General features: G+C 31.1%; 1 protein-coding gene across 4 annotated transcripts; it reads right to left on the bottom strand.

Moving 5' to 3' along the window:
* Nucleotides 1-2: 2 nt before the first annotated feature.
* LOC145755404 (uncharacterized) lies at nucleotides 3-24,051 on the bottom strand. 4 transcript variants are annotated; one of them, XM_082571632.1, is made up of 40 exons: nucleotides 23,643-24,051; nucleotides 23,399-23,555; nucleotides 22,946-22,973; nucleotides 19,586-19,688; nucleotides 18,775-18,786; nucleotides 16,105-16,197; nucleotides 15,854-15,917; nucleotides 15,319-15,417; nucleotides 15,076-15,219; nucleotides 14,709-14,923; nucleotides 13,918-14,070; nucleotides 13,005-13,091; nucleotides 11,440-11,526; nucleotides 10,961-11,134; nucleotides 10,747-10,861; nucleotides 10,504-10,672; nucleotides 10,264-10,372; nucleotides 9,901-10,175; nucleotides 9,483-9,723; nucleotides 9,134-9,340; nucleotides 8,884-9,012; nucleotides 8,649-8,753; nucleotides 8,231-8,430; nucleotides 7,894-8,106; nucleotides 7,644-7,788; nucleotides 7,304-7,510; nucleotides 7,055-7,159; nucleotides 6,709-6,861; nucleotides 6,490-6,624; nucleotides 6,131-6,373; nucleotides 5,954-6,029; nucleotides 5,646-5,866; nucleotides 5,370-5,531; nucleotides 5,051-5,268; nucleotides 4,848-4,965; nucleotides 4,664-4,753; nucleotides 4,396-4,520; nucleotides 4,092-4,200; nucleotides 3,752-3,924; nucleotides 3-1,180 (listed from the first exon to the last, which is right to left on the bottom strand). In XM_082571632.1, the coding sequence occupies exons 1-40, from the start codon at nucleotides 23,967-23,969 to the stop codon at nucleotides 1,051-1,053; spliced, it is 5,916 nt and encodes a 1,971-aa protein (XP_082427758.1). In that variant the 5' UTR covers nucleotides 23,970-24,051; the 3' UTR covers nucleotides 3-1,050. The 4 variants fall into 4 exon arrangements, with proteins under 4 accessions (XP_082427758.1, XP_082427757.1, XP_082427756.1 ...); XM_082571631.1 differs by lacking the exons at nucleotides 13,005-13,091; nucleotides 18,775-18,786 and adding exons at nucleotides 13,533-13,619; nucleotides 17,616-17,720; XM_082571630.1 differs by lacking the exon at nucleotides 18,775-18,786 and adding an exon at nucleotides 17,616-17,720.
* Between the last annotated feature and the right edge of the window lie 4 nt (nucleotides 24,052-24,055).

Raw genomic sequence — 24,055 nt, 5'->3', positions numbered from 1 at the left:
TTTTCATCATCTGTTTATTAAACATATTAGCAAATCAAATTGATTAGGGTTAGTAAGAAACCCCTTATCTAATAATTACAAAGAGAGGGTAAGTCCGACTTGCGGGTATTATACTAAATAATATTTTACAAAACACTCTTTAATCGTTCCGAGAACAAAAAAAATATATATCACTTGAAATCTTCAAAACAAATAGTGGTAAAAAATTTTTGAGAACTCCATTATTGAACCAGTTCAACGCTTTATGATTGGCCATGACGTCATGGTTCAGCGAATCAGTGACCCAAGGGGATAGCAATTAGTGTTATTCCAATTAAAATAGGTCGCAAATGTACAAGCAAGACAAAGTTCGGTGGAGCAAGCGGCACAAAAATATTACCCGAAACAACACAACTTTAATTGATTATACTAATAATACAGGTGATGCAGATAGTTAATTAGCCAACACATTTTCGCGAAACTATAGCTACAGGAATATACAAAGCATTTTTACACAGACACGCAGAAACTTAAAAAAAGGCGATTAAATTCGAGAGTATATGTGCAGGGATAATAATAACTTGGGTGATAATTAACGTTGCACACCACTTTTAGATTCAATTTTTTTTAATTAGAAAATATTTACAACCGTCCTATTGAACGCTATTATACAAATAATCGCAGATATACAAAATCACAGCAACATTTACAGCAATTCTTGATTAATTTTGAATTAAGCGAAATCAATTATGCCATGACATGTATATAATGTGTCCGTCGATGTACACTTTCTAATGACCAAAAAAGCACGACGGCAGAATGACAGCGGAAAAACAAGGCACAAACAGAAGGCTAAGCGGATCGAAAATTATAAAAAAAACACTTTTAAGCAATTAGTTTTTTGTAACATGAATTAAACATGCAAGAGTTTGGTCCTTGGTAGTGCAACTCCAACAACAAAACACAACAAATAATATTCCGCGCGTTGAAAAGCAAAAAAGGGAAAAAATTCACAAGAAATGCAGTCAATGTTATGTTTGATACAACAACAATGGATGATGATGAGAAAATTTACGATTCTCCGGCAGCATTGCCAGTGGTTGAGTCAGCGTCGCCTTCATTTTCAGCATCATCCATCGTGTCCATTTGGAGGCGGTATCGGGAGGATTTTGTGCTCCGGTATCCCTCGCCTCCTGCTCTCCTAAAATAAGAAGGCATAATTTTTTTAATTTTAATTTTTTTAACAAAAAACAGAAAGATATAATTTTTTCTAAACTTTTTTTTATTATCCTATATCATACAGAATGTGCTAAGCACATATAGTTTTTTTTATATCAGCAGCACATTTTTTATTATGTGTAAGATTTCATGTATAAATATATATATTGAAATTTTTTTTTTTTAAGTTTTTGAGTGTACATTTAATCTGTGTGTTATACTAATTCAAAAAAGCTTTAAAAAGAAATCAGACATTTTTGTTGTTATTTGTGGCCTAACGCGTTTCCATTTTATAAATAAGTAAAAATTAACAGGTTTTTAAAATGTTGTTAAAACACATTTTTATCAAACAACATTCGTATGCATAAAGCCTAATGTAATTACATTGCACGTGCAGATTTTAAAGCATTCTAGCCACCAGTTCAGCAAATTTTTGATTGCCCAAAACTGTTTAAAGCTTTGTTGAATTAGTTGTTAGTTGTTTTTTAATGATTGGGTAACATAAAATTGCGTTAATGGAATTCCAGTAAGCAAAATTTGAGCATTGTATATAAAATTTTGGGGATTTGTATATCAAAAACAAAAAATTTGACCATAAAGAACAAAAATGGTATGCACAAAACATATCTTAAATTCTCATCAAGAGAATGTAGGATTCGTACAAATTTACACACTTTTTCTTAAATAAAAAATTACACAAAAAAAAAAATTAAAAATATGCTGGTCATTTGAAGACAAAATAATAAGATAAAATAAAAACTTGGTAGTTTGTAACAAAACTCACCCAAACAACAAAGTAACAAAAAAAAAACTAAAACTTACAAGAATTTTTATAATATACACAAAACACCCAAAAACATAAAACATAAAACAAAAACATAAAGTAAACCATTCACCCATACCTAAAACTTATAAACAAAAAATAAAATTTAACACATTTTTTTTAACCAGAGCCCTCGAGGCCGACAAAAAATCTCCATAGAAATCATAATTTTGATTTAAAATGTGCGGTGGTGCAATGAGATGAGGCGTGGCATGATTAGCGACAAAAAAAAGAAAAAGGGGAGTTAATGATATAATCAACCACCGCATCGACATGACAGATCAAGAGGTCATGTCGATTTTTGTTTTCATGCAAGGTATGCAGAGAGAGAGTTAGGCCGCATACTTTACCTCTCTATTCTTCCTCGTCTCCGTCCGCGTCAACGTTTTTCGATTTTGACGCCATTTTCTTGCTGCCATAAACGCTCACACCGGCACCCCTACCAACGTTTTGGTCATTACAAAGGGGGTAACAAATTAAAATTATTCGCCAAAATTATTACTGCTGGTTGTTTGCCAAAATAATTACGATGTTTTAATTGTGTGCCAGAATTTGGTTTATCAATATTTAGGGCGTAACAAATTGTTAAAAAATTAAACATATTTATTTGTAAAAAAAACGAATATTATTTCTGTATTTAACAAAAGGAATAAAACATTAGTAAATTTTTTAAAGTTAAATGACGTAAAAGTCATTTTTATCTTGCTTTTAGTATAAAAAAAAAACACATTAAATTATTAGATGTTAGACCATCCTCTGACCTAAATTGACTTTAAATAACGTAATTAGGTTAATTTAAAAAATTTATAATTAAAGTACAAAAAAAATGATAAAAAATTAATAATTTAGGTCAAAGAATATGGTCTACCATTAAAAATTATCATTTTTTAGGAAAAAATTAAAAAATTACAGTTCAACCAAAAAAATCACAATTACTCCAGTTAGTTAGATTGGAAATGTCACAAACTTCTAAATGAAAACTAATGAAAACTACACACACCAAGTTACTTCACCCCTACGATTAAAATCTATTGTTAGCTGGATTTAAAATATAAACCGAAATGGCATAGCCTTCATGCCAAGCTTTTTAATATAACACTACTTTTTGTAGTCTGTTATATTATTGCAAAAGCGGGCCAGTTGATCTTAACTGCCTATTTGTATTTTGATACACAATTACACACATATGTATTGGAAAGGTAAATGTTTAAAAATTTTTAAACATTTAAAAGTCGAATTTTTCTAAATGGGCGTTTTTTTTTAAACAGAAAAGCTACGAAAAAGTAAACTAAACACGTGTAGTTAGTCCACTGTAAAGCCAATGCAAATACCGCAAAAAAAATTTAAAGCCACACAGACAACTTAATTAGTTCTCAAAATAAGTAGAAGCACAAGTTAAACTAAGTTATAATAGGTTTCAAAAATAACAAATGCCTAATTTTAATTTCAACATACCAAGCCTAAAAGTAAATATTTCCTATCACCATTGGGTATGACGACATTCTTTTTTTTTTAACTAGCCACATATTTATTAAACTAAAGCACATTGAATTGGTAAACAGGTTTTGGGTTTGATTTCCAGAGACAATTTGATCTTGGCCCCAAAATAACAAAGCCCTTTGAATGGGCTGTGAAGTCAAATTTGTTAAACTTTAAAAAATTGAGTTTTGTTTTGGAAACTTCACAAAATAAATGAGGAAGACCCAGGTTTATAAACAAATCAATTTTTACCTCAGTTTGCTGCGGAGTTGATTGACCTCACGTTGCAGGGTCTCGTTTTGTTCAGAAACGTCATCTAAGTCGCGTTGCAACTTGCGCTTGCCTGCGTTGGCACGTGACACTTCTTCTTCCGTGTCATCCAATTGTCTCTTCAAGGTCTTGACTCTGGAGTTGATCTTGTCGACCTAAAATAAAGCAAAAAATGTAACTGATTTGTGTATGTTACCAAAACATGAGGACAATTTACTTGATGAGATTTGTTACAAAATTACAAAAGTTTTTCACAGAATTTAAAAAAGTAAAAAAACTTAACTCTATGTTATTTTTTTTTCAAATTTAACAATGTAGGTACCTGTTCTTTATATTGGTCGGCATGACGACGCTCATCGTCAATCTGCATCATTGTTTCCTTCAATTTCTTCTCTGATCTTCGAACAAGTTTGTTCGCTGCAGCTCTCTCTCTAAAAAAGATAAGAAGTTGGCAGATTGAAAATTTTATCAGATACAACATATCAACATTGGTAAACAAACCCAGATAACATGTCCAGATATTTAATACCAGCAGTGGTAATCAAACCCTCGGAATCAAGTACTGTTGAATCAAATAACTGACCTTCTTACAACAAAAATAAAATTATACACAAATAATCTTTTACCTGGACTCGGCTTCGAGCTGTTCTTCGGCCATCAATATTTTAGCCTCTAGTGCAGCAATGGCGTTCTTCTGTTTGGTCTTGATTGTTTGCTCCATTTCACTTAACTTCAATTTCAATTCTTTGTTCTAAAAAACAATTACTTCTTATTTATATGGTAACAGGCCAAGTTTAAGTAATTTTGTTACCTACTTTGCATCAGATTTTTAATGAATTTTTTCAAATGCCTTGATTAAATTTTACCAATACTATAAAAATACTATAGGGTCACCTGTCGATCGAGAGAAGATTTAGCTTGCTCGTGTTTGTTGCTTGTTGATCTTTCCTGACTCAACTCCATCTGACCTTGCTCATTTTGAGCCTAAGTTTTTCAAAAAAGTTAGTTTTTATTTTTTTTAATTGCACTATATAAATAAAGTAGTTTTTATTTATATTTTTTTGTTGAATTTTCATACCTGCAACTTCCTTATCTTTTCCTCAGCCATCTCAAGAGAGGATTCAAGTTCCTCCTTCTCTTCATCCAACTCATTCATCCTGTTCTCCATTCTTCTTCGTTCATCCGCTTGCACGCTCCTGAAAATAATTTCAATTTGTTAAATCAATGTTGAAGACAAAATATAACAATTTGAAAAAGTTAAAAATTTTTATATTTTCGCACTTGTCTTTTGCTCCTCCAGCAAGTTCGTCCTGGAGTTCATCTCTCTCCAACTCAGCTGCTCTTCTCTGCCTTTCAGATGCAGACAAGTCTTCGTGAGCTTGCATGAGGTCAGCCTCAAAGTTTTTAGCCTTCTTGTCACTCTCACGAGCGGTGATCAGAAGTTCGTCACGAGATTGACGGATGTCATCAAGATCACGATGATATTCTTTAAGTTGAGCCTACAATTAAATTATTTTCTTAAAAAGTCATCTTCAATGATTTTATTAGGCTAATTATTTACATTTTTATGTTTTAGTCTTTTAATTTTTTTTTGTCTAACCTGAGTTTTTTTGAGTTGTTTGACGGCATCGTCTTTGGTCTTTGTAGCGGAGTCAATGTGACTTTCCAGCTCGTTGAACTCCATCTCGAGCTTCTTCTTGGCTGCGATCGCTGAAGATTTCTGTTTGCGCTCTTCTTCCAATTCTCCTTCCATTTCTCTCAGCTAAAAATTAAAAATAACTTTATTTAATATTTTTTTTGATAAAAAAAAAGTTAATTAAACAAAAATCATAAAACTTAATTGCAAAACACAAAATATATTTTAAAAAATTCAAACCTGCTTAACAATACTTCGTCTCTTCTCCTCAGCTTGTTCTTCCTTGCTCTGAAGCTCGCGATCGAAGTTGGCCTTTGCAGCTTGAAGGTTGACTTCCACACGAAGTTTGGCATCCTCAGTAACCTGCAGCTCATCCTCGAGCTCTTCCACTTGAGTCCTGACCTCTTCCAGTTGGCTCTCAAGGAGACGTTTGCTCCTCTCAAGCTCGTGAGCACTCTTACCTGAATTAAACAAAATGTTTTTTTCTCTTTTTAATAAGGTTACTTATATTAAGTAATTTAGGGATTCAAAAAGTTACAAGATTTTACCTGAAGCATCTTTGGAGCTGACAAGTTCTTCAAGTTCAAGGGCTTGAGCTCTGCGGGTTCTGTCCAACTCTTCAATCTAAAAAAATTGGAAAAATTAGTAAAAATTTGAGACACAATGATTTTTTTTAAACTTAAAACAACTAATTTTTTTGTTTACACAAAATTAAATTCACTCACCCTGTCTTTGAGTTCCTCACACTCATGAGCAAGTGAAATCGCTTTTGTGTCCTTCTCTCTTGCTTCTCTTTCAGCTTGATCTCTCTCCTCTCCATATTTGGCAGACACCAAACGCTCATCCGCAAGAGCTTTGTCAAATTGGCGTTGTTTTTTCTCCAAGCTGGAAATGACCGAGCGATTGTGATCAATCTCAACCGCGTAATCATCTACATCACCCTGAAGTCTCTTGTTGGTCTTTTCATACTTTAATTAAAATAAAATTTGGTAAATTAAAATATTATTGAACCCCGTTAAAATCAGTATCTTTTACAACACAATTATAACCCGAACGGTAAAAACTTGTTTATTTATTTTTTTACTTTATCAGCAATAGCAGATTTTTCTTCAAGTTGAGTGGTTCTATCCTCGAGATCTCTTTGGAGTCGCTTCTTGGATTCTTCCAACTGATCCATAGCTTCTCCGTCTGCCTCCATTTTCTTGCGAAGATCGTGAAGCTAAAAAACACATTTACAATTTAAATAAACTTATACATTTTAATTTAAGTACTCAAAAAAAGGATTTTTTAGGTCTAAACTCACAGCTGCATTAGCAATTTGCAGCTGCTTGTCGGCTCCTCTCTTTGCCTCCTCCTCCTCTTCAAGTTGCTCTTCCAAGGACATTTTCTCATCTTCCAAATTGCGAATGCGAGAAGCCAACTTCAATTTTGCTTGAGTCTCATCTTGATTTTGTGCCTGAAATAATTAAATAAAATTGAAAAAAATATAAAAAAGGCAAATTTTCAAGAAATAAACTTGAGATATAAGTGGCAAAACTGAGCTAAGATAAATAAGTCAAAAAAATTACTTTAGGTAACCTCAAACAAAACTTACATGAAAATTGCAAGTTTACTTTACTCAAAAAAACATTAGTAAACTCATAACTTACTTGAGATTCTTGGAGTTGACCGTCAAGTTGAGATGCCTCCTTTTGAGATCTTGAAAGTTGGAGTTCAACTTGTTCCAAAGATTGACCAGTTGCTTCCAGTTCAACCTAATGAAAAAAGTTTCATTATTAAAAATACTTATTTAAAGTTAATGCTTTTATTTAATTTTAGTTACTAGAAATTTACTGCAAACACTTTGCATTTTCTTAAAGTATTTTAATGATAACATGATTTTATTTAATTTTACTTACAACTGCTTTGTTGTATTTGTCTTGAAGATCGTTTCTGCATCTTTCTGTGTCTTGGAGTTTAGCACTGTAGTCCTGAATCTGTTGCTCCTGCTTTCTTCTCTTTGTCTCAGAGTCCGACTTGGCCTGGATGACGAGTCTCAACTCCTCTTGGAGTTCTTGGTTTTCTGACTCCATCGCATTCTTTGTCTTCTCAAGTCCTCCTTTGTTCTGTAAAAAAGCCAAAATTTTCATTTAGAATAATATCCAAATTTTTTTAAAACATTAACAATGTCTTTTTAAATACATTTTTAACTATTAGTAACTTAAACTTTAAGTATCAAAATCAATAAGTAGATCTTACCCTCTTGAGGTTGTCGATTTCCTCCTGGAAGACCTCACACTGATTGTTGTGTTTCTGTCTCATTTGTTGAAGCTGTGAGTCGTAGTTTGTAGTCTCACTTTCCAAAGTTCTCTTCAAGTTTTCGAGTTCTCGCTCCCTCTGGGATCTATTTAAAATATAAGTTTACTTACTCAAGTTTCACTCACATACCAAAACAAAATTTAAAGTTTTACTTTCTTGAGTTGAGTTACAAAACTAAAGTTTCACTCACTTGAGTTCTTGTTGGACATTTGTGGTGTCCAAAGAGTCCTCCAACTCAGTCTTAAGAGCCTCCAACTCTTCACTTAAATCCCTCTTTTGCTTCTCGGCCTTGTTCCTCTGGATTCTTTCCTGCTCCAAGTCTTCTTGGGTTTCAGCTTGAGCATTCTGGAGCTCTCGGTGATTCTTCACCAACTGACTGCGAGCATTTTGTTCTTGATCAAATCTGTAACAAAAGCAAAGTTTTTAACCACATATCACTTGAATGATTTATTAACAAAAAGGTTGTAAAAATAATAGTTTAATCTTTCAACCATTAATATTTTTTATCTCTAATTTTCCTTTTTCACCTCTCTTGAAGAGCCGCAATTTCTTCGTCTTTCCTCTGGTTTTGTGCTTTCAGTTCTTCCACTTGCATCCTTAGATCAGCAATAATGTCCTGAAGTTCAGCAATCTCACTCTCTAGTTGTCTTCTAATTTTCTCCAGCTCCTGTCTCTGCTTCTCCTCTTTCTTGAGTCTGTCTTCCAAGTCTGAGATGATTGCTTCGTTCTGAGGAAGAATATTTTTTAACAGAAAATCCCTTAAATTTATTAAAAAATTAATAACTTAAACTGTGTCTTAATTTACTCACTCTTACTAATTTCTTGAACTCTCAAATATTTTAAGTTGAGTTATCAATATTTTGTTAAGATTTTTAATAAAGTCACATTTTGCCTCAGCAAAGTCATTTTAATAAAAAAAAAACTTGAGTCAAGTGTTTGGCTTACCTTGTTTTTGATCTTGTGAAGTGACTTAGCTTTATCTTCCTCATCTCCAAGTGAGGCCTCAAGCTCAGCCAATCTTTCCTCAAGTGATTTACGCTCACGTTGCAACTTTAAGTAAAATAAATGTGTAAAGTAACATAAATTTTAGTTTGCATCAAGATTTTTTCAATTAAATGCCTAAAACTAAAAATTTTCTTAAAAAATTCCTTGTTTTACCAAAAAAGTTTAGTAAACTTACTTTTGTCTGCATGTCATCCATCATCGTTAAATCTTCATCCATCTTTTTGTTCTTTGCATCCAGAGTGACCTTCTCGAGTTGGAGTTTCTGACGAGCTGCCTCTTCCTCATCGAGTTGCTCTTCAAGGTCCTATTAAACAAAAATTCAAACAAATAAACTTTTGAGGTTAAGTTGCTAAGAATAAAGTAACAAAAAAAATATTGACAATTTCTATACAAAACATATATTTTTTCATTTTAACTGTTCTTACCTTAATGTTGAGTTGCATTTTCTTCTTCTCAGTTGAGAGAGATTGATTTCTTTCTTCCTCGTCATCCAATCTCGCCTCAAGATCCCTGAGGATCTCTTCCAACTCTGTCTTTTTGGCAGCAAGTCTTCCTCTCATCTCTTCAGTCTCAGCCCAGATTTCTTGCTCCGATTGAAGTTGCTCGGCAAGCATCCCCTTTTCTTCACAAACCTAAAAGAAAATAAATTAAAGATTTTTAAATTTTTTGATGATACCAGTATATGAAAATCTAAATTTTAGGTTTTTTTAAAGACAATGCAATAAAAAAAAATTTTATCAAAATACTTATTTTAAATTTTTCTTTTCATTTTACCTGAGCAAACTTCTTCTCAACCTCTTTCAAAGATACCTCCAGTTGATCTTTTTTCTCCTGTACAAGCTTGAGCTCCTTCTCCTTGGCATTGAGGTCCTCTTCCTGTCTGGTGACCTGGAGGAGAGGTTTGACCTTGGTGAACAACCTCCACCATGGCCAGTTTCTCAACTTGAGGTAGGCGAGACCATTTCTCTGGATGACTCGGATTGCACGAAGTTGATCCTTTCGCTTGGAGAAGTTCCTGGAAAAATTTCATATTTTGGAATTGAAAATTGACCAACAGAAGTTAGATTGCAATCAGTAAAAAAACTATTTAAAACATAACAAAAAAGATGATGAACAAACCAATTAGAAAAATATTAATTTTTAATGTGTTTTTTAGCCATGTGGGACCAAAAGCCTAAAAAAGAAGTCTTACTTTCTTGCCAGAAATCCGCGGCAAGCAGCTTGAAACTGGATGATGATGTCAGTGAGCTTGAGATCCCTCTCTTCCTCCAAATGAGCCAGGACTCCTCCTCTGAAGAAGATCTTGCTCTGACCGATCCTGTAAAGGTTCTCATCCAAATCTAGAGCGTCGAGCATAAGAATTGCTGCCTTTTTGCCATCCATAATCGTGTCAGTTGGAATCACGTTTGGTGTTAGGATCTCGTAACGCTGACGGAATTCTTGGAATGGCACTCGGTTGGGGAAACCCTGAAAATTAAATTTATTAGAAAATTTAACACTTTTGGCATATTTTGAATCAGGTTTTTAACTCACAAATATGTTTTTTTAAATGTACCTGTCTGCAAATCCTGATTCCCTCCAATACACCGTTACATCGAAGTTGTTCCAAAACAAGATGAGCGTTGATCTTGCCGGGTTTTTTCTCGTAGTTCGGAATAATGCATCTGCAAAAAAAAATTTTGTTTTTTAATTACTTTTATTTTTTCCGTGGTAAAAAAGCGGACTTTTTTGAGGTGGTAAAAAAGTGGACTTCACAGCATTTTTATCTTTTACCAAATTTAATTTTAAAACTTACCGAACAAAGTTGGGGTTGGTGTTACGAAGAGTTGTCATCAATTTTTGGAGTTGATCTTTGTAGAGTGCTCCAACAGTTCTGAACATTCCCTTTCTTGTCTTGTAGGCATTGGAGAACTTACTCTCTCCTCCGCCTCCGACTAACTGCTCCATACCAACAACTTTAGAGGCTAAAAAAAAATTTTAAAAGTAAATAAATTTGACAAAAAAAAATTCTGGAATTTTTTAAAAATTGTTCACTTACTGTCCCTCCAGATAAGACTGACAAATTGGTCAGTTGAGCCATGAAGTAAATCAATAACGTTGTCATTAAGGGGGTCCATGTTTTTCATCAGCCATCTGGCGGCTTGGTAGTCAACCTATAATATAAAAATAATTTTAAAAACAGGAAAAATTTACATAAGTTGTGTTTACCTAAATTTTTAATTGTTTGGTAAGTTTTACAAACTGTGCTTTACCTTTCCGGCATAATGAATAATGGAGAAATCGCTGTTTCCCTTAAGTTGCTTGGCCTTCTGGAATTTAGGGTGGTCACCTAATTGTTTAACAATTTTCTCGACAAAGCTTCGGTCGGTTGCTTTTGGGAACCAACATTCTTCGTCAAGTAAAGACAAAATACCAGGTGGGTTGGACTGCATAAAAAATTTTATGTTACTATATAAGTTTGATTGAACTAAACAATTTTGTAAATGTTGTAATTAAATTTAAATTTAATAATACAGTTAAGTATTAGAATATCCATTTGGTTAGAATGCTTGGCTATATCTATGAAAGTCTTGGGTTTTATGCCCAAAAGTGTATTTATAAACAGAATCAAAAGGACCAAAGATACCCTGAGTTTATGCTGTAAATTCAGCTTTCTTATTCTTGTAAATTACATTTAAAATTTTTTCAATGATACTTAAAATAATTCAAAAAAAAGAATTTTAAAACTTACAGGACGTTCAATCAAATTGATACACGGTTGTAAATCGAGACCGAAGTCGATAAATTTCCAATCAATGCCTTCGCGACGATACTCTTCCTACATTAACAAACAAGTGTAAAAAACAAGAAAATTATACCACAGATGTATGTACAAGCAAATAAACACAGTTTTAAAACCCACTATGACAACATAACAAGGTATTTGTTTGGCATTTTGAGATGTATTAAATCGTCATTGAGGTATTTTAAGTGGATCAACCACTTAAGAATATCAAATATTGTTTGTGTTGGTTTTTTATGAGATATTGTGTTTTTTGTTATCATTTTAAAATTTAAAAAGATCAAATCAAGATTTTAAATTCAAATTGTATTATAAAAAAAAAATTTGTTTAAAAGGTTAGTAATCTGTTTGTAATTGTATTCAAAAAAAATGTTGTCAATTTTTTTACCATTATTGGGTTTTAAAACTTAAAACTGTTACATATCATAATCAAAATCATGCAAATTGAATTTAATGAAAGTTTTCAATAAGATATTGTTAAAATTGTAAAATCATGCATTTTTTCCGAATTATTTTACCATTGTTCAAATTTTTGGCAACAAATTAGGTAAATTTAGAATTAAGTACTTAGTTATCTTATTGAAAACTTATTAAATTTTTTAACCAAACCTACAAAACAAATTAACACAGGAAGCCAAAAAAACACTTTTTTTTAAATTGATAAAACTTTTGACTTCAAAATCATTAGAGCTGAGTTTATAGAGAATAAAATTATAAATTGTTTTCATGTTATTTTTTTCGTGATCATTTTTTTTTGTTGTTAGTTAAATATCTGAATGCACATTATACATAATTTAAAAATATTTTCATTGAACAAGCCAAAATATGAAAAAATATTCAAAGTTTTGTAATTACACATTGCTTCACTTTGTTAGTTAAACTTTTTCACTTTGTTAGTTAAACTGTTACTTAATTAAGAATAAAGTGATTACAAAATAAACTCAGCTTTAAATAAAAGGCATGCGCAATAATTAAAAAAGTTTTAAAATATTTAAACTTTAAATCCAGAATTTTTTGTAGAAAAAATTTAAGAGTCCACCGAAAAAAATTAGACAAATACAATAATCAGCTTCACGCAAATTTTTATCTTTAACTTGCATAAAATAATCAATTTTGAATTATAATTAACCCCCAGTACATTTTAAATTTAAAATGAACGTTAATTATTAATCATTTTTTTTCGAAAAAAAGGATTTTTCATTGAGAACGAATAATTTAGCCGAAAAAATTTTAAAGGTCTCATCTACTGTGTGAAGGTTTAGAAGTAAAGCCTTAAATTTGTTTTTTAAATTATTATAAAGTCAAAAAAATATGCAACATAATCACAAAAGTAAAGAGACCAAAAAATTTTTTTTATAAAGCAAAAAAAATCGTTTTTCAGCGAAATGATCAATGTCAAAAAAAAACAAGTTGTGCATTTGATTGTGTGTGGTTGCAACAGAGTAAAAGGTAAACATGGGGGTGCAAAGGTCCACAGCAAAACGGGGCTGCCGTGAGGATAAAAAAAAACAAACCTGCTCGAGAATAAACATAGTGTGGTTGAAGAGCTGTTGCAATTTTTCGTTGGTCATGTTGATACAAAGTTGCTCAAAACTGTTTGTCTGTTATGTGAGAAAGTGATTTACGTGCAGAGTGTTTTGTATTTTGATCAGGGTGTATTTTTACAGTGAAAAGTGTAGTGCGTATTGCATAATTTAATATTTTCGGTAAAAAAATATTTTTGTTGTAGGAAGTAAATTTTTTTGTTAGTATCAACAACCAACATGTCGTGTGTGTGTGTGTTTGAATTTTTTTTTATTGTTGCAACAATCAAATATGACATACAGGCAGCGGGATAAAATAACGACAGCAACGGAATTTACGACATATAGTTTTGGGGACATATATGTGTACGCAGAAGAAGAATCCAAAAACATGAAATAAAGATAAAAAATACAGATTTAAACTAGGGTCTAAAGGGCCCCAAAAACCCCCCATCTTGCAATCACAACCGGGTGTAATTTCGACAAAGGGTTTTTTTCCAGGGGCCAACTAAAGGTTACCTGCTCTAAAATAAACATAGTATGATTGAACAGCTGTTGCAGCTTCTCATTTGTGTAGTTGATACATAATTGTTCAAAGCTATTTAACTGTACTCAAAATACAACTTTTATGTTAAAAGTTATGCTCTAAGTTACAATACTAATTTTATGTCAATGAAATGCCAAAGTTTTATTTTAAAAAACCCTATTTTTACATTATTTAAAAAAAGAAAACCTAATTCTGGCAACATTTCACAGTGATTATACCAATAAAATTCACTACTGAAGGTCCTGGGTTTGATTCTACAATGTACTTGTTGTAGCGTACTTAAGTAATGTGTTTAGAAATATGCCTAACTATATTATCTAGTAAACCAATAACCAAAATCAAGTTGAGGAAACAGACCTCAAAAATTTCAAAACCAGCAATGTCGAGAATTCCAATAAAGTTGGTTCCTTGGCGAGTAGTTCGGTCGAGGGACTTGTTAATTCGATCAACCAACCATCTAAACAGACGTTCGTACTGTGCCTTAGCTAAAGCTTCGACAGCGAAATCAACCTAAAAAAATGTGAATTTTGATACATAACGTGTTTTTTTGTAAATTTTTTTTAAATATTTTAATAACTAAAAACAATATAAAATTAAATATAATATTCTTGTGTGGTATCACTGAAATAAAACAAAAACAATTGCAAATAAATATTAGAATTTTTACTCTCCTTTCATTGTAATAATTCAAGATTTATATAAATGTTTTAAAAATATTTGTCTGGTATTTATTTAAAATTTGTGACAAGTGTTGTAATCGATTATATACAACATACTTTTTAAAAAAAGGAAACATTATAATCAATTTTAAAATTGTTTAATACAAATTTCACTGTAAAAGCCCAGGGCAAAAATTGTGGAGTGATCGAAATGCATACAAAACCAAATTTATGAGAGATTATAAGTTTTATGGCAGGTTATGTAAATTTAAGCATGTTGCTTTTACAAACAAACCAATATTTACAACTAACTTGTAAATTTAACATAAAAGATTTACGACAAAAAAAATTAGAGATATTATATGAACTTGTTTAACTTTTTATAAGCTATATGCACTCTTTAAAAAAACTTATTGATAGTATATTTGTATATATTGAATTAAAATCAAGTCAATATGACTTTTAGCTATCTCTAAAAACAAATTTTACCTGCTCGATAGTCTGTGCTTTTTGCACATAGTCACGGCCCACTTTAATTTTAGGTTTCAGCAAAGCTTTGGTGAAATCGACGACATTAAGACCCAACAATGCACAAATTCTTTGAGCAACTGTGTTGTCCGGCATGGTGGCCTGATCAGACGACCTTTCCTTTTTGAAGTCCATGTTGCCAAAAGACAGCACTGCGCTGACGACCTTTAGCATGGCTGAGAAAAATTAAATAAACATTTTAATGAGAAAAATTGTATACTAATGTTTACAACAATAATTACCAAATCAAGTTAAAAATGCCATGTTTGTTTATGGAAATTTATATTTTTTATTTTAAAAAATTTTTTTTATTATTATATAAATTTACATTTGACGTCTTGGTGAGAGATGTTCATGATCTCCATGGCTCGAAGAGTTTCCTGGAAGACATCTGTGTCCGTGGATCCTGCTACGCTCTGCATCCCGTTGGAGATGAAGCGATAATAACTGATGTCCTGAAGCATGAGTTCACCTGTTAGAATACAAAAACAAAAAAATATTTTATTTAAATAAAGCAATAGTATTGTTGTGTAAAAAAACTAAATAATGAAATTAAAAATGAGTATCTTACGCTTGAGTTGGTCATTTGAGCCAGTTAAAAGCTGATAGAAAATATGGAAAGTACGTTCACTTGATGCTTGTTGATGAACTCTCGCCTTTTCCAGGAGATCTAAATGTAAATACAGAAATAAGGAAAAGAAATAGTCATATTTTACCAAAATGATGACATTTCCTTTGACTAGGCTGAGATTCAAAGGATATGCCAAACACAGGTTAATTAAAGATTGTTTGTTTTTTAAACTAAAGCTACTAAAGCATTTCCTGAACTTAGTTTAATTTTGATCAAATTTTAATAACAAGGTTCATCAATTTTTTTCTTATATGAACATCCTTGATTTAGATGTCATTTTGACAAAATAGTCAGTAATTTATTAAAAAAAAATTTTTTTTTCAGTAGTTAATAATTTTATTTATACAATTCATCAAGCAGAAAATTTATACAAACTAAACCTGTTATAAAAGTATTACCCAACCTGGTATTAACATACTGCCAGACACGTTAAAATAGAATAACAACCACTTTAAAAGGGGAAAATTTCACTTACATGTCTCAATATTGGCTCCAGCAATATAACCACTTGTGTCAAAGTTAATTCGAATAAATTTTCCCTTAAATTAAACATAAAAATTAAACGATCATAAAAAAATGAAGAACTAAGTAACTGATTTTATTATAATTTGTTTAACAACCATTAATTTTAAATTGTTTATAGCTTGAAATGAAATCTAGCCAATACTTTTTTACTATTTTTTTATTTTTTTATTTTTTACAAAAAAATGTTTAAATATAACTTACAAATCGAGAAGAATTGTCATTTTTGACCGTTTTCGCATTTCCAAAAGCTTCAAGAATTGGGTTGGCTTGCAACAATTGCTGTTCTAATTCGCCCTAAATTTTTACAAAAAAATTTAAACAAAATAAAAAGTAGCACCCAATAAACAATAAATAATTAAACAATATATTAAGATAATTAATAAAAAATGCTTGTAGTTAAAGAGCAATTTAAAAACAAAATTTGCAAAAATGTTTTTGCTGAATGTATTTGAATGAGCATGCAATGCTTTATTACTAACATTAGATTTGTACTGCACATGATTTGCACTTTTGTTAATAAATCAATTTAATTCAAAAAGTTTTTGTTATTTGACTCAATTTTTAGTCAAAATAAAATATCAGTCATTTAATCACTTTCATAACACCAATCATAAATTTTTTTTAAACCAAAATCAAATATACACTTACAAAGTATAAAAAAATAAAACAGATTTAATTACTTTTACTCAGGTTAGCCATGCAAAAATCACTTTATTAAAACAAGTGCAGCATATTTTATGTTATAATTAATAACAATCTGTACTCGTTTTGTTTATTAAAAACTGTTAAATTTATAAATTTAATTTGCTAAACAAAAGTGTCGTTAAAATAAAATATAGTAGATTGCTAACAATGGTGTTCAGCCCACATTAAGCATTTTAATGTAGCTTGAAAAATCAAAATAAATTTTTAAAATCATGGCTTAGTTTATGGCACAAAAATGGCTTCAACTACATTTCGTTAAATAATATGCAATGACTTCTATGTAAATGCTCATATGTTGCTAATATATCTATTAATGAAATGTTAATAATGTTAGAAAAAAACAATCAGAAATTTAGATGTAGAGTGAATTAGAATTAAAATTTACAAAAATTTTGGCAAAGGCTACAAAACCTCATGCCCTTGTTCTTGCATATTTTAATACACGGAGTTCAAATCAATTATTTAAAAATGTCTTTGCTATTTGTTATGTAGACATTATAAATGCATTGATGTTATAGCTACAATTTTGTAACCCAACTTTGAGATGATTGCTTGTTTATAGTTAAATGGTATGTGGTAATGTGTGCATGCACATTGCTTTTAGCTAGTATGTTCGCCAATGGTCGATAATAGTACTTACAATTATGCCAGTGCTGTGCTATTGACGATAATTAAAAAGAGAAAAAATGTTAAAATTACACAATAAAACCCAAAATTAATAGGGGCACTACACAACACAGAAAAATGAAAAAGAATGTTAAAACCTGTAAAATTTGAGCAAAAAACAGAACAACAGCCTTAATGTGGAAGAGTATGCAATACCAAAACAACACTAAGTTTAACACGGCATTGAATATGTAATGATAGTTTTATGGATGATTGACATTAAGCTCACGTTAAAGAAAAGTTGGCCAGGTTGTCGAAAGCGTTTGAATCTTAGTAATGGGAGAATGCTTAAGCCGGACAACAAACTGACAATGAACGACGACAAATGCCGGTCAACTCACGCAATGATACCCAGGGGTGCCTAACCATTTGGGTTTACGGCGTATTCGTTGTTGCGTAAAGAGGTAGTAATGGACGGTTCCTTGATACATAAGATCAGGGTCTTCCTTTACAAAGCATTAAAAATAAAGAAACAAGAAGAATAAGAAGTTTCAGATTAAAAAAAATAAAAAATTGGAAAAATGATAAGGCATGAAAAAGAAATGTTAAAGAATAGAATCTACATAAAATTAATTGCTTTCAGTAATGAGCCAGATTCTATTTAAACAAGGACATTGTTGTTTGTAGATAAACAAGGAAAGTAATACTTTAAAGCAGTTTTGTTTCGCTTTTGTTTTTTAAATCAAATAAAACAAGGTAAATATTGAGTTTGCCTATCACGCAAGCATTAAATTGAACTTTGCAATAAGTTTTTAAACCTTTTAAATCCACTCAGCCTGAGAAAAAATTCCATTGAGGTTTATTATTCAATGGGCTGGAACTAAACAGGTTTGCAAAGAGATTTAGGCTATGAACATGAAAGTAAAAAAATATATAGAAATACAGAAATAGTTTCTTTATCACTATCACACCTTTTATAGAGCAAAAAAAATAAACTAAAAATAACCTAACACAATAGATATATTAATAACAAACACATAAATCCCTTTAATATACTATTTTTTAATGAATGGCTATTGTACAACTTCAAAGGCCCTTAAGAAAATTTTAAGAATTCAGTTGCATTTGACTGTCTAAACAAGGTGCCAATGTTTCACTTGGTTTATTACAAAATACAGAACTTGTAAGAAAGGAGTGAAGATTAGGTTACAGCCCTTTGATAGTCTGGATATAGAGATTTACACACACCATTGTAAGGGTGTTTTATAACAAAAATTACTCAAATAGTATCCTACTAAGAGTTGCTACATATTTTAAACTGTTTTTATCAATTTTAAAAACATAAACGAACTTAAATATTAAATCAAAATTGATTAGAAATAAAATTTCACTCCCATAACTTGATAAACATTTTGAAAAATTTGGACAACCATAAAAAAAAATAACAACACAAAAATAAAAGTAACAAAAAATTTTGTGTTAGGAAACATAAACTCGAAAAAATTTTTCAACTACCCGATTAAAAAAATAAAAAATGTTAGTCAAAAACTTTAAACTTGCCTGGTTGAATTCCTGAATGAGTAAAAGTAAAAAAAAATTGAGAATGTTTATTCGCTTTAGAAGTTAAGTTTATAAATACAGAGTATGTTTTGTTTCGACTTGAACTCTTCTAAGGTCTATTTTAGAAACTTTTTTGGAGTTACCCTTTCAGGCTTTAAATACACAACCAAGACTCAATTTGTAGTCCATTAAAAATAAATTAAGGCTTATTATACTTATGTGTTTAAACATTTAAACCACAGTCATTATTTTGTATGATAATTAATCACAAATTAATGTTTGTCATGACGAAAAAAAATAATATAGCCTACCTTAACAATTAAAAAAATAAAACTTTCACAAAACAAATAAATATTTTTTAGAACTCAGAAAAGATATGACTTGAAAGGAAAAAAGAAAACTATTAAATAATTACCTGTTTTAAAATTAATAGATAGCGGATGACAGAATTATGTTTAGTTAACAAGTAAAATAGCAAATTAGAACAAAAGAGAATTATTATTGATAACCTATTAATTTTTTCTACCACACATCATGATAAGCAAAATGATTTGCTGAAAATTAGATGGTGAGAATAAAAAAGACAATTATTCGTTAATAATTTTAAATCAACAAACGACAAAACCAAACGGTGTAATAACACTACATCAACATGCGTGGGCAACATTTTTATGTTATTCAAATTTGTTTTACTAATATGTTTTTTTGCAAAATGTGATAAAAAGGTTTCATAGTTGCCCACGGAATTGAAAGTAGACCTCATTTTTTTATAAATTAAACATTTTTTAGATAGATTTTGAGAAATACTTACAGGGGCTCCATGTGCTTTTGTTCCTTTTGGTGATGCAGCAACATGGGCTAAAAACTGAATGACTTTCTTTGTGTTCTCAGTCTTACCAGCACCTGATTCACCACTGCAACAAAAAACATAAAAATTTATTATTAAAAAACAGAAATAATTTGGTCTTATTTAAACAACAACAATATTATGTGCTTCAGGACAGCAAAAATCAATAACTGGCTACTACACTTTAAAAAAGTTGCAACACCCCATAATGTAAACAAATGTTTTGACTAATTATGATTCATGGTAATGCATAGTGTTTGCATAGAAAACCAAATGTAAATAATTTGGGTTTATTTAGCAAGAACTTAATTAACCCTCAGCTCAATTGCTGATAAAAAATGCAAACAGAAATGTTGCGTAATGTTTAACCTACTGTGCTCTCAGTTTGTTGTTAGGTATTTTAAATTAAAATTGATTAATCAAATTTTAATAAACAAACCCCCTTTATATATTAATCATAACTGTAAATTTTAACGTAAAACGGTTTTTTAAATAAAAAAACAATTGAGATAAACAATAAAAAAGTTGCAAAATGACGTAAGTTGTTACAACCAATCCAATTTTAATAAAGGAAATATTTGTTTGGTTGATTTGATCTTTAATTCGTATCATTACCGAACGAACAAGTGCAGTCCTTTTGTGTCTTACGCCAAACGTTCTGTATTTACGCGCTAATTAAGGCTTTAAAAAAACACGGGAAAGTAACGGTGAATACAGTAGGGTTTACAGATAACGATTTCTGAATACCTATCTAAGCGTAAGCCAAAAAAAGGTGAATACAAAAGGCTTGAGTGCTCTTGAGTAAAACGCGTTTTCTGACGACACGCGCTAGATCGTAACGGGACAACACCCAATCGCATTTGCCAGGCCGAAAAATGCCGGTTCAGCGCGCAACCAAAAAAGGGAATAAAGCGTTGCCCATATAAGGTCAGGTGCGATTAAACGCTCGCCTAAAGCGCTCCAGTCGCTTTAAGGCCTACGTCATCATTCCGCGATTGAATTCCTAAGCGCGATATACTTAGCAATGAGGGTACTTTCGTGTTGTTTGGCAAAGGAGAATTAAAATGAAGATTAACAAACACATTGTCCAAATTAGGCCATTAGAACCTTAGTCGCCATTACAAAAATAAAATTTATTACGCTACTGTAAAGTTTACAACAGGGGTTTATCAACAATTGTAAAACAATAAAACGGCTTAAAAATTTCGCAAAATTGTCCTATAAACACATAAAAAAATCGGCCAAGTGTATATGCAATAAAGTGCGCTTGTGAATGATAAATTGCCCGCCCATTAAATATAAACCTACCGCCCACACGCATTTATATAATAGAAAAAACACAGCCTCGTGTTTGCCAGGCAATAATGTTTGCTTAGACGACTGAACATAATTTACGGATAACATGGCTCACTGTGATTAAACACTAAAGACCAAACATAGAGAAGTGACGTCATTCTAAATATACTATCGCACCTCCCCGGCCACTGTAATGCGATGTTTTAATCTAATGGGTATTCGAAAAACGAAATTAATCTTCAAAAAAATATGAGTACACGATTTTATTATTTGCACGTCACAAAAATTTTTCTGTCACAAATGTTTAATAGATTTCAGTGATTAGCAAGTAACTTAACTTATTTGGGCATCGTTGTGATTTTATTAAGCAAGAAATAAAACGTCAGCGGATGTAGCAATATACCGGTGATTAATTATCAAAAATTGTCTCTTGAGCCCCGAAAAAAATATTAAAACTCAATGAGAAAGTTAAACGCTATAAAAATATTTTCTCATGGTAGAAATGGCCAAATTGAAATTAGAGTGCACCTTGACTATGCTTTTAATGGACGCATATATGTAACGGTTAACGGCTTGGCAGTCGTTAAGACGCTGTAATTAATTGCCAACTTGGCCTATGGCTATATTCTCATGCGAGTTGACCATTGCAATTAAGAAAATATGCTGTCTAAGTGGTGGCCATAGCACGGGTTATGAGAGATTTTATTATCTTACTAATCTTTAATGTCGCTTTAATTTACAGAACGTAATTGTTTTGCAATTGCAAATTTATTGCCAAACATTTTTCGCATGTCGTTAGCCACGGATATTACGTGAGATTGTATCTTATCGCAGGCTAATTACATCGTGGCTGAATTTCGTAGTGGACCTAAATAAAAGCATAAAAATCGTGCATGAATTTAATCCTTCAGGGCAGACATGGTCAAGTGAAAAATAAGGCCGGTTGTGACTCTAATTCGTCGTTAAACAAATTGCGATACCATCTAAAATCACCTTTTAAAAAGAAACAAGTTAGCGACTTACACACTAGCCAGACAAACTCTGTTTCGTTTACACACGTATTCATATTCCTCATGTCACTTCCGGTGACGTCACGTCCGGTTAGAGCGCAAATCTCTTTCCTGAAGCTTATTCAATGCATGAGTTTGTAAACAAAACAAAAACAGACGATCCCTTTGAAAAATATGCAGGCGCCGGGTGCCTTTACATAGCGCATTGCATACAGGCCATAAATGTATGCTATATGCTTCCTTGTTTAAAGTTGACTTCTTTTGAATTTATAATCAAAACAATTTATATGAAAAATACTAAACACGATGGTTTCTATTCAATTATGCTTATCATTTAATTATCGAAACACCAATTTGAATTTACCCAGTAAAACAAAAAGAAAAAAAATCTAATAAATCAAGTCCTAATTTTAATTATCTACAAATTTTAAAAAGTATTTTACTCCTTTAATTTAATTTTAGATGCTTAATTCACAAGTGAAAATTTTACAAATCCTAAACTGTTTTTGCCAAAAAGCCGAAATACGTCACATTTTTTAGAATTTTGGAAATAAGAAAAGTTAGCCTCCTTCACTGGCGATAAAAAAATTTAATCTTAAGTAAAAAAGATTGTATGTTGTGAATTATGTTTAAAAGTTTAAAACCCGTAATTACCGACCTCTCAACAGACTTGCAAATTACTAGCATCATCACCGTAAAAAAACAAACAATTTTTTAAATATTTTAACAGAAAACATAAATTATAAATCCTTCAAGGTATGTACTACAGCTAACAAAAACTTAAAGTCTATTTTATATTTAGAAAAATCAATTTTAGATTTATATAAGATTACATTAAAAAGGTTGAATTAATTAGGCAAGTCACATTTTTTAAACAAAACAAAAATTCATATTAACAAACTAATATAGGAAGTAACACAATGGTTAAAATTTATACGGAGGCATTTTATTTATTAAGTCATATTATTTTTCCATTTAAAACATTATTTAGTAAAAAAATATCAAAATGTTTGCTTACGTGCACAAAATCGATTGATCTTCTCGATCTAAAAAATAAGATAATTTTAATTTTGTAAATATCAAAAAATACCCTAGGGTAAAATTGCAAATTAGTATCTACATGCATACTACCTAATCAGATTTAACCTTTAACCAGCGATGAGTAATAAAATAACTAGGGACTAACATCCTTTACAAATTTTAGTCGAGGTATGTGTAATGTATACTCGTGTTTAATTTTTTTTACAATTAATTTATAATGCAACGTTTTTAACCTATTCATTTCCTTTGCTATTAATTCTAATTGATGGTATTTTACTGATACTAAATTATTTTTTTTTACTGTTAAAATTTTGACAATATTGTTTGTGTATATATAGTTTTATATATAGTTTTTTAACAACATGGTTTACACAAATAAATTTCAACAAGGCAATTTTTGTTTTTGATTTTTTTTAATGGGAAATCTTACCTTGGAGCATGCTTCTGTATGCGGTATCAGTAATTGCATAAACATGGGGAGGCATCTCGTGCCTTTTCTTGCCTTTGTACATTTCGACAACTTTTTCGGTGTAGATCGGGTAATATTTGTATGGGTTGACGACAACACAAAATAGACCAGAATAAGTCTAAAAATATAATGCTGTCAATCATCTTATTCTTAACATAGAATATATAAAATTGCTTGAAACATTTTTCATAACAGAAATACTTACGTAAATAAGGCCAGAGTAGTATCTGTCTGTTAGATTATGGAGCACCGAAGCTTCATTTAAACACGTCATGTCGGCCATGTCCTCGACTTTAGTAAACTTGGGAGGATTCATTTTTTGCACGTCGTTCTTGTTGAACGTCACCCTTTTGTTGCCGTCGACAAGTTCTACAACAACTTCATCACCTTTGTCGCTCTTCAAGCTCGCCTGAACGAACCCTTCATCTTTGTGTGGCACCCAGACCAATTTTCGTGCTGTAAAATCGGCTTGACGGGCCGGATCATTGATCACTTTCTTGTCCAGAGCCAGATATTTCATTTCCTGATCCATCTTGGCAGAAGGGAGTTCTATTTTCACTTAAGAACTTAAATCAGAAATATATATTTCGCAAAGTAAACTTAAACTTTTCTTGTCAC

This window comes from Corella eumyota, chromosome 6 (genome assembly GCF_963082875.1).
Source record: "Corella eumyota chromosome 6, kaCorEumy4.1, whole genome shotgun sequence".
In the NCBI taxonomy this organism is placed as follows: Eukaryota; Metazoa; Chordata; class Ascidiacea; order Phlebobranchia; family Corellidae; genus Corella; species Corella eumyota.
The sequence above is the reverse complement of the archived record's forward strand: the minus strand, read 5'-3'. Positions and strand labels throughout refer to the sequence as shown.